Here is a 10,327-nt window from a genome sequence, read left to right on the forward strand (position 1 = left end):
TAGTCGTTCAAATGTGGGCTGGCAAGTGGCGCTTCTACACCATACGCCCGTAGAGTATGCGTCTACCACCGTGCAGCTGTTGATCGAATCAATGCTTAGAGCCCGTCCGTTACAAGTTTAGTATTTTGTGGGCACTGGCTTTGTATTTCTGCAAAGACCACCAATTGGCCCTTCTTCGGCGTGGTTCTCGTTGATGAGGCACATACGGTCAAGCCTTGATTAACCGAAAGGCGAGCAGGTTCCAGGACGGCTAAAATCAAGGGGTATGGGTCTAAGGGGGTGTTAACATTTTGTAGGTGTCACTATATGGAGGTTCTGTGTTAGGGGGCAATACCCTCGCCGCTTATGGGTTTATCTTCTCTGAGCTTCGATCTATGAACGTGTTCGAGCAAGTGGAACCCTGGGGTTCAGCAACTGTTACGTTGGTCAAAGGAAGCAGATTCCAGCTTCGCTCCTACGTCACAAAACACCACGCAACTAACTCTTGTCCTCGAAGTCGGACTATCTGAGTCGGCCCGCACTATGGCGCTTGATGCGGTTTTAGTACTGGTGCATTGCTCTCGAAAGACCCCTGAGAGGCGTACAACTGGGAGCAGATGGAAGATAGATACCATATGTAGGCGGTACCTAGTATAGTGTAACTCTTTCCTTGACACCTTGGAACAAATACCAGCAATCCGAGCACCTTGGCTTCGCTCTACTTAGATATCCTCTCATGCCTTGGGGGAATTAAATGCCCCCGTATACTCTCTGTCCCGGGACAGGATTCAATTTCTTCCAAGTTGCTGCCTGGAGCACCACTAAGACCAAACCACATCGGGGTTAACGTTGTTGCCAAGACAGACAAGCTCATAGGTCGATAAGTAAATCCACTTTGAACCCTCGTTTCGCTTGAACAGGATACGGGTCCTCCTCGCGCTTTGGGCCGACACAAGATCGGGCGAACCAAGTAGTATTATAATTTGGCAGGTGCAACACTGCTAGCACTACCAAGATTCCAAATTGACAAGCAGTCCTTAAGTCGAGCCCAACACGTTGCTACGTGTGAAATGCACTCGCTGGCGTCTTCAAGCCAGGTTTCACTGACGCACTGGGTACATCGTTATCACCCATGGTGGATCAAGACAGTCAGCATGATGAGCAGCGTGAGCAATGTCGATGCTGCTGCCATGCGAGATTGTTCCGCGTCATTAGAGGATTTGCCAGTGAGAGGCGGACAAGTAACGTTGGAGTACAACGGATGCTGGAGAGGCGAGCAGGCGTAAGCGGTGGCCGCTGCAGATATACTGGATGCCGCTGAGGCATTGATCGTCGCCGCGCACGGGTTGGTGGTCGGACTGGGCCCAAGGACGCCGTATGTTTCTTGGACCGAAGTGACGTTGAATGCATAGGCTTGCATTGTGCCGCACACATCAAAAGATGTGGCTGCCACAAGATCAGATGCCTGGCCTGACTGGCTGACAGTGAAGACGATGGCATTGTTTGTCGTGATGGATTTAGTTGTGCATCCGGGCGGAGAGCAATGGTAAAGTTGCAAGCTCCAGGCAAAGGTCCAGAAGCCGTCCGGGTAGGCCATGGTGTTGATGAAGCGGGTGACAAAGAGAGGATCGCTGGCCGGGGGGTACGTTAAACTCGTCACCGGCTCCAAGAGGCCGCCGGTGATGGAACCTGGGGAAGTCCGGTTGTTGCCTTCCCACAAGTCCCAGGATATGGAGGCTCCCAAAGTGTAATCCAGAGTCGGATTTTGCAACGCAAATACGATGGGCATCAACGACTGAGGTGTATAAGTTGCATTGCGAGGGGAAATCAAGTCCACTTCAAAGACGCCCGGAATGGGAGTGACAGTAGCATTGCCCATGGTTATCAAGTCCACCATCAGCGCGGTTCAAATAAGAAAGCGAATGTGGTTCATGTTGAAATGAAAGCTTGATGGTGAGGGGAATAAGACAAATTTGAACCTGAGCTCTACAGCCGGCCATGAGAGGAGTAAAGAGGAAACAAGAAAAGTGAGGAAGGCGTAGAGGCAAAGAGCTAAGCCGGAGACACGGCACGCAGGATCTCCGGTCACGCCCATGCCTGCACGATGATTGACCCAGTACTCCGACCATCAATAGGGTCTACCTATAGGCTGTTTATTAGCGCATTACTCCGATAGTAGCCGCTTACTACTACTACTACTACTACTACTACTACTACTACTACTACTACTACTACTACTACTACTACTACTACTACTACTACTACTACTACTAAGGCCCTCCGTCAGTCTAGATATCTACATATCACTCTGGGGTTCATGCAATTTGCCCAAGTATATGTTGAACTTTGGTGTCAAGGACCTGGAGGTGCAAGAAAGTGTTTTAGGCCATTCTTTTCCAGAACCTAGATATCTCTGCCACTCAACACCCTTCGATTTGTCTGTAAGTAGCTCCAGTTCAATCAACCGTGGGGTTTCAACCTATAAATAGACTTACCTACCGGTAGGCATCGGCTACAATCTGGGATTGCATTACAACAATATGGATAATGCGGAAAAATCAAGGTTGGAAGAAGATATAAATCCCTTATACTCCCTTCAACCCGATTGGCGGTCTCACCGGCGTTCCATGGTCCGAGCCTCTCTTCTCCGTGGCCCAATTCTATGCATTCTGCATGCCATTCATCAAAGCGACCGCAATATGCGCATCCCCTTTGTCGCCGGCGCCATGCTGGTCGCTGGCCACATGGGTGCTCTGTTCAGCGGCATCTTCCAATGCAATCCTATAGTATGTGTCTAGACCAAAGCTATCCCCAGCAACTACGTTGGCTCGCTAGTGTATTTCCGCGCCATTGTAGGCACCAACTTCATCATAGACGTCTATATTCTCCTGCTCCTCTTACCCCTTATACGAAGCCTACGACGGCCATTAGGTGAGAAGGTTGCCCTTGTGAGGATTTTCATCTTAGGAACTTTACATATAGATCTTGTTATCGACATCGAGTCAAAGCTATTACTCTATCGAGAATCCAGACCCCTATATACATTCGGCAACCTAGATACTGTACCTCCTTTACCCTAGGTAGCCATTGACCACTACGAAGGATAGGGGACAGTGTCCCCCAGCATCATCCGGACTGCTGTCGAGACCAGCGTCGGCGTAATACGCATCAATCTGGTCACCATGTTCCCGCTCTTCCACAAATACATCCTACGAGAAAGCCAGCGGCTCGATCCAACTCCCCGCGAGACCACCGACGGGTGAGCACGAACCCGTTCGAGCCGTGTGAAGAGCTGTCCGCCTCGCGAGGGAATATACTCGTGCGAACCGATCTAAATGTCACTCGACAGGATGGCAATGGGGTGCAGCTGGACGACCTAGCTTTCTCGGGGCCGGGGCCGAATAGCGAGGTGATTCCATGGCATGATGGGATGTGTGGTCGGACAGAGTCAGTGATACGAGGTGCGCGTAGATGGCGCGGACTTGATATCAGGGACCATACATATATCCAGGGCTTTACGGACAAAATAATGAATCTCGCTGTGTCTAGGCTGACCGTGATGTTTCATTGCATAATGCTAGAAGACAGGCCGTGCAATCATGAAGAGCGGTAAAAGATCAGATGCTCCCGAAAATGCTGAAAGAGATGTGAGAAACGCCAGGGTATCGCTTTTGAAATCCAAAATCAAAACATGGAACTCCGCTTTTTGTCCAGTCGCGTGTTGCTGCTTTCTTCCTTGCTACGCCGGAACCCGAAGAAACTGCTTTTCTTCGGTTGCACCTGCTGAGCGGGCCGTTGCTCGGGCTGCAAAGCGCCGCTGCTGGTAGGAGTTGGGAAGAATCCCACGGTGGACTGAGGCCGAGGCTGCGCAGGCCGGGAAGGCATGAGATGGGTAGTCGATTGGGCGCGGGGGTCCACGCGGCTGGGGGCATTCATATAAGGGCTGTTGGCGAAGGTAGGAACAGGTCTTCCTTGGGGGTTTGGCGGACGGGGGTTTCGGGGAGGTTGCGGTGCAGGCTGAGAAGGGATATGAGAGTAGGACTGGGAGTAGGACTGGGAGTAGGACTGGGAGTAGGACTGGGAGTATGGGCGAGACGGGCCGCTATGTCGGGCCGGGAGATTCGGCCGCGAGGAAGGAGATGGATTGGGCCTTTGCAGCCGTGCCTGCTGCTCTTCCTGACCAAAGAGCTTCTGCAAGCGTTTCGTCTCGTTATCGACCTCCAATTGCCGTTGGCGACGTGCCTTTTCTTGCTGTCGCTTTTCCGCGGCGAGAAGCTCTTGGGTTCGCCGCTCCTCCTCTTGCGCAAGCTCGTCCTGGCGTTTGCGGGCCTGTGGGGCCGGTGACGCGGTCGGAGGGATGCTGAGTCTTGGGGGTGATGGCCTGCCGTTGGGAACTGCCACAGCCTGGACCTGGGGACTCTTGCGAGGGGGCACTGCACCTTGCGGTATGCCACCGACTGAGGTGGGCCCACCGGCGACAATGTGAAAGGCCTCTTTAGCAGGACCAAAGAAGATATCACGGATTGCCACTGCGGCCAGCAGAAGCACGATCTCCAAGCCCTTGAAATCTTCCATTTCCACACGATAAAGGTTGGGCTCATACAGTGTAAGCTCCCGCAGGCTCTGGAAGAGCGCTACTGTGATATCAGGCTCCCGGCTCTTGTTTTTTGTTTCCGGTATCGTCGACGATTTCCCATGCAACAAACATGATAGGTCCTTTGATAGCTTTCCATCCTTGCGCCAGCTGAATCGCAATTTCGGCGTCACATCTGCCACCGCGGGATCACTTTGGGTACGGTCCAATGTGGAGGAGGAAGGGACTCGGAATGTGCGCTGAGGCATCTCGAACTCCCACCGAGCCGGACGGTTCCATGTCTTCGGCAAATGTCGCACCGAGATGTGCTGGTCGGGGTTGTAGAGCTGGATGGTGAATTCGGTAGGGAGGATTGGTTCTGGTGGTGGCGGCGCGCCGCCATTGGCGCGAATCGACTCTGCCGACAAGCTTGGCTGTGTCCATTCGGGGATCACGGCCACCTCGCCATAGACGATGTCCGGCACGTACGAGTCGTAGAGGGCGACGCCGTAGCGGTTTTGCGACGTAGGGAGGGCCGGGTCGAGGTAACGCAGAGCGTACGCGGGCTCGGGGTCATTGCCATACTGGCGATGGTAAATCGTGCTCTGCTGGGGAGTCTGAGAGTTGTTCTTGAGGAAGAACGCTGACGAAGAGTCAGTGGTGCGCACTGAAGAGAGGGGAGCAGCGATGACGCAGCGGGCGAAGAGGCTCCGAGAGGGGAGAAGCAGACTTGGAGGAAGATTTCTTACTCGGCAGGTTTTCATCGATCATCTTGCGCACTCGACATTCGACACTCGGCTGGAAAGGCACTCCTGGGAAGAACCGGTCCGCGAACAGAGAGATATATGACGAGCCTGGAGATGCGGTGCAAGCCTGCGCCACGGGAAGTGATCGGCGCCTAAAAATAGTCGAGCGTGCGTGGATTCTCTCGTCAATTCGAGGCATCCAGATTTCTGCTCCACACGTCGGCTATGCTAAAAGGTAGTTTCGACTGTGTGAGCCTGATTGGAATCCAGCAGGAATAATCCCGCTGCCTACGAGCGCGGCTCATCAACGGTATAAGCATGGGCGAGGGAGGCCCGATTTCCAAACGGCCCCTTTGTCCACACTAACCCCCCGATCGAGATTCAAAACAGCAACTCATTCGCTAGTCTGCACGTCAAGCAGGGGCGCGCCTAAGATCTACATCGACCTTCACCACTCGGTCGGGCAAGAGAATGCGAAGGGTTTTGGGGGCTCTCAGCCACCCTTCGCCTTGTCTGCCGCGCCTCCACTGCGTCCACATCGATCGAGTCGTCAAATGCAATGCCCTCCCTTGTGTCTACGATGAAATCCACATGGATCTACTGAGCCTACAATGGAGCGCACAGTGACCCTCAAACTAAACGCGATGAAGCTTGCCCGACTTGATATCATACACAAACCCTACAGCGTTTTCCGCTAGCTCCTTGCGTATAAAAGGAGCCGATCTCAACCATTCAAGGTCATCTCTCACGCTCTGTTCGATACTACATGCACACCCAGTGAGCTCGAATGAAAGAAACTGGGGACGTGGCCTCCCACCTCGTGGAAACAGCACCGAAGTCCATCCCGGCCATCTCGCGGGCTTGCGGGAACCTCTTCTGAAGGCCCTGATTGATCGTATCGTTCGTGAACACAGTTGACCCGCAGTCTAGATTAAGGTTATCATCTCGCTCGTCGCGCGAAATCACTACAAAAATGGCATACCCGTATGATGCACAACGATGAGCTGCTCAAAGCCGCTGTTCTTGAAAAACTCGATATTGAATGTATCCAGCGCCACGATATCCTTCCAGCAGGACTGCGGATGACCAGCAATGTTGCGGAAGATCACAGCTTCCATAGGGCCCAAGTCGAAATACTTCTCCGGGGTGACTCGCGGGTCCGCGCAGCTAATGATGGCTACCCTGGGTGGGCCAATGCCGGCCTCACCATTCTCCTTGAAGGTTAGCGACGGGGTATGTGTTGCTAGAGACTTGTCGTTGCGAGCAACGAGCTCTACAACGGTAGGCGGCATTGCGAGATAAACTTCTACACAAGATGAGGTGTCGGAATATCCAGGTTCGATGTACTTGAAAGGGATTTGACACAATGATACCATCTATCCGGCTGTAAGGTCTACAGTATTTATATCTTTCCAGGCCTTTCGGTCGGGCTCAACGCTGCTGAGATTCCGGGCTATGTCATAATGTCGCGTTAGGCCCGTACGGGAAATCTCGTAGTAGCCGACTATGGAAATAAGAATCCACGGATCGCTCGCAGTAATTGCAAGATGTAATGATGTCGCGACTGTGGAGATAGTTTTCTGGGTCGGCCATCAAATCATGCTGCATGCTTGGGAATTATTATTCTGGTCCTTGAGACTCGATGATCTTGGATATGACTTGGAATCCACCTCTGCCAAATCTTTCCATCGTCAGCTGGATATCTTTCTTGTGCTCCAATTTGGATAGCTTGTTGGACTTGTGCATCAAGGTATAATCGATCGCCTTGTTGAAGTCAGGTCATATTCAGATGCGCCGAGCGGACGTAGGTGTTGGCGGAGTTTATAGGGAAGAAGGGAGGTGAAGAGTTATTTATAATTACTTACGAATAACACAACCTTCCAAGGTCATTTGGGAGGTATTCTGGCATGGAAAAACAAATTTCTGTCTTTTATGCTGCTCTGCGTTTTTAATGTATGTCCCCCACCCCCAGTACCAGTATGTTGCGCCACAGCCAGTGTACACCCGGGTATTTCTGCAGATCCGGGCAACAGTTGGCGCCCACGACCAAGATGAACTTTGTAGCTCTCTCGGGCCAAGTGGGATGATACGCTGGAAGCTGCGAAGATGGCTCAAAAGCGGAGCTGATATTGGGGTTCTGTGGGCGATGCGGATCAAATTCGAGACCCTGCCAGATGGTGAAGATGTGTGGTTAGCAGACACGGAGGAACCAGCGATCTGAGAAGCCTTCATGAACAGGAAAGATGCGGAGGAGATGCTCTCGATACAGGGGATCTGCCACTTAGGTCAGTAATGCGAGTCAAGATAAGCGTCGGGAGAGATCACTGACTTGCCTATCTAGCCTGTTGCCTCGTCGACAAGTCGCGGCTTTTGTTGCAGCTAGAACCCTTTGGAATCGATGTCAGCTTCATTACGGTGGAGAAGACATACCTTGGCAACCAAGCCACGGCTACCCTTTGACCGGGGCAGTTGAATCGGATTTAGCGATAGGATATCTGGGACTGGTTAGTATGCAATCAACTCTGTGTTTCATGGGAATTGATAAAAAACACTCAGCAACAGTTTGGCGTTTGCAATAGATTGCCGCAGCTCATGACTCCGATATCGAGACTCGAGATTAGTTGAGAAATATCATGACCTATGCCCAAATTAGTAGCACTTCTGTGACGAGGAGGGGCTTACCTCAATCTCCATAGAATGCTGGCTGAATTCTGCATGGGGTACTAGATTTGAATGTTAGCATATACCGGCTAGGGAAGACTTACATGAATAGTCGTTGACACGCGAAATGATTCACCTAAAGAACCTAGAAACTGTCAGTGGACTGATCTTGAATTAGAGTATCGGGAAATGACTTAGCCATCATTGGTTGCATCGATGTGATATAAATTTTGCCCTTTAAACCGGTGTTAGCAATATTCCATGAATGTGGAAAGGGTTACCTTAATATCAGTAATATTCAACGTGTCGCCCCTGGATTGTTAGTTTGGAAATGACTTATCTGTATACTAAAGTCATTGTCTGTTTGATTATCACGCGAATAGCCGTTCGAAACCTGAAACTCGTTAGCCAGAATTGCCAATCATGTAGGGAGTGAAAAGGGCAACAAAGAAGTTAAGATACACATGTCTCTGGACCAAGGCAGAGTCAGAAGGCTGTCAAATTCCAAAGGTTCCTGCATAAGACGAATGTCAGTACGAAGTATCCAGCAGGGGGAGACTTACTGTGTAAATATAAATCGTATCGTATCTGTCGCTGTGAGCCTAGGCAGTGGTTAGCTTTGCTTAATGTCATCCACGGGGAAGGGACTCAGCGATAGATATCACAGGCCAAGCAGTTGCTTGAGATCTGAAAATGGCCAATGCTCAAATCGTCTCTCCTGGATTGGGTTTCTGATGAGACGAACTCGATCTGGAGCAGGATTCGGGGCATTAAATAGATATCGTTGGAGTCCGCATCGCAGTTCTCTTCCCGTGTATTCTTTGTCTACATCCTTGTCGATTTCGTCCGTGCGTGTTTCAAGATATACTTGCAGATGCATTGTGAACCAGGTCTCTGAATAAGGCGAGACACACCATGAAACAGCATACAATGCGAGCGAGGGAAGCACGCCTGTTCTCCCTTTACTCTATTGTTGAGTCAACAACATTGGAAGGGCTGCAGGGATCGATAATGGACATGGAGACCATCAAAGGAACAATAAAGGCGACCACGAACAGCCACACGGAAATGTACATCGAAGGAGTCTTTGCTTTTTGTCTATTGCTGGGTGAGCATCTCTATCTTTATTACCCCTGCAAGAACACGCAAAAGGATTTCCAAGAAAACAATGGCAATGTCTCCAATTCCCAACCAATTACCAATGGATCGCTTTCATACCCGAATACCCTCAACCTCCTTGCCCGAAGGCACCTTGGCTGACTCCCGCTCGGCAGTGCTCAACTGTAGACCCTGATCATCCCAGCCCTGGGTACCGAGTTTGTACAGGGTTCTCTGCTGCTCACGGTCCGGAGTCGGCCCACCCTTGCCGCGGCGCTGCCGCGACTCGACAGTCTCGACGAGACTGGCATTATCGCCGTCTAGTGCGTACCCCTCCAGATCGTCTGTGTGGTTTGCCCCGGAGAAAACGAAAGAACGGAACTCGGTGTTGACCCAGCCGGTACCTGGAATCGGAAAAGTGAGCCGTTAGTGCCAGGATCTTCGTATAATATTGGATTGAGTGTAGCGTCACGTACCCTGGTACTGGCTGCTGTCCTCCCAGTCCTCGGTGAAGTAGTGCAGGAAGCCGCCGTGGGTGACGACAACAATCTCCTTCTCGGGCCGGGCTTTTAGCCAGCGGCGCGCAGCTCGCGCGCGCTCCTTGAGGGCGTGGTTGGTCGGTGCATAGCGATCAGTCTAATTACCCCAGGATCTGTTAGAAAAAGACCGTTCCCAAGTATAGTTCGCAGGGTAGAGCGTCCGCCCACCTTGTTATTCCAGCCTTCGCGCACCAATTCCAGATCCACATTCTTGTCCGCAAACTCCTCCCGAAGAGCCTGCGGCTCACTGCCCGTGTCGCAGGGTACATCGGAAGTCTCTTGCACATCCGGTAATGCGATGAGCTTCATATCCGGGTGCGCCTCGAAGACGGGCCCGAAGCTCTCAAGAGCCGTGTAGATTGTGCGACGGAGTGGTGATGCGGTCACCAGTTCGATCTTGTCGTGGTGGGGGAAGTTCTCGCGCAGCTTGGTACATTGCTCATGACCAAGGTCGGTGAGAAGAGGGTCCGGGATGACATGGTTCGCGGTGTTGAGGTTGTGGATGCCCTGAGAAGACCGGGTTTCAGTTCAACTGAACCGCAGAGAACAATTCACCGATACGGTTGGCGATTGGTGTTGGGGGAAGAAGTTTGCGCGCGATCATGGAGGACCGTCATCGTGGCATGCAGCAACGTACCTGGGCGTGGCGAACACAATGGATGACGGGCGGCATACTGGATAGAACCTTGGAACGTTTAGATCACAGCTGCTACAGTTGCTAGCGCGATGGT

At 51.8% G+C, this 10,327-nt stretch overlaps 5 protein-coding genes across 5 annotated transcripts; 1 reads left to right on the forward strand and 4 right to left on the reverse strand.

Moving 5' to 3' along the window:
* Positions 1-1,105: 1,105 nt before the first annotated feature.
* Positions 1,106-1,876, reverse strand: N7459_001406 (uncharacterized protein; the record flags this gene model as incomplete). The annotated part of the gene is made up of 1 exon (XM_056940591.1): positions 1,106-1,876. The coding sequence occupies one exon, from the start codon at positions 1,874-1,876 to the stop codon at positions 1,106-1,108; it is 771 nt and encodes a 256-aa protein (XP_056804871.1).
* Positions 1,877-2,678: 802 nt separating this feature from the next.
* N7459_001407 (uncharacterized protein) lies at positions 2,679-3,242 on the forward strand (the record flags this gene model as incomplete). Its single annotated transcript, XM_056940592.1, has 2 exons — positions 2,679-2,765; positions 3,087-3,242. 2 exons carry the CDS (start codon positions 2,679-2,681, stop codon positions 3,240-3,242), a joined length of 243 nt encoding a protein of 80 aa, XP_056804872.1.
* A 421-nt stretch (positions 3,243-3,663) lies between these two features.
* N7459_001408 (uncharacterized protein) lies at positions 3,664-5,323 on the reverse strand (the record flags this gene model as incomplete). Its single annotated transcript, XM_056940593.1, has 2 exons — positions 3,664-5,219; positions 5,302-5,323. 2 exons carry the CDS (start codon positions 5,321-5,323, stop codon positions 3,664-3,666), a joined length of 1,578 nt encoding a protein of 525 aa, XP_056804873.1.
* Positions 5,324-6,263: 940 nt separating this feature from the next.
* On the reverse strand, positions 6,264-6,590 carry N7459_001409 (uncharacterized protein; the record flags this gene model as incomplete). The annotated part of the gene is made up of 1 exon (XM_056940594.1): positions 6,264-6,590. One exon carries the CDS (start codon positions 6,588-6,590, stop codon positions 6,264-6,266), a length of 327 nt encoding a protein of 108 aa, XP_056804874.1.
* A 2,581-nt stretch (positions 6,591-9,171) lies between these two features.
* Positions 9,172-10,269, reverse strand: N7459_001410 (uncharacterized protein; the record flags this gene model as incomplete). The annotated part of the gene is made up of 4 exons (XM_056940595.1): positions 9,172-9,461; positions 9,534-9,693; positions 9,765-10,103; positions 10,234-10,269. 4 exons carry the CDS (start codon positions 10,267-10,269, stop codon positions 9,172-9,174), a joined length of 825 nt encoding a protein of 274 aa, XP_056804875.1.
* Positions 10,270-10,327: the final 58 nt, after the last annotated feature.

The sequence above is a fragment of the Penicillium hispanicum genome (genome assembly GCF_028827665.1).
Source record: "Penicillium hispanicum strain IBT 35686 chromosome Unknown utg000001l_segment0_segment0, whole genome shotgun sequence".
Classification (NCBI taxonomy): Eukaryota; Fungi; Ascomycota; class Eurotiomycetes; order Eurotiales; family Aspergillaceae; genus Penicillium; species Penicillium hispanicum.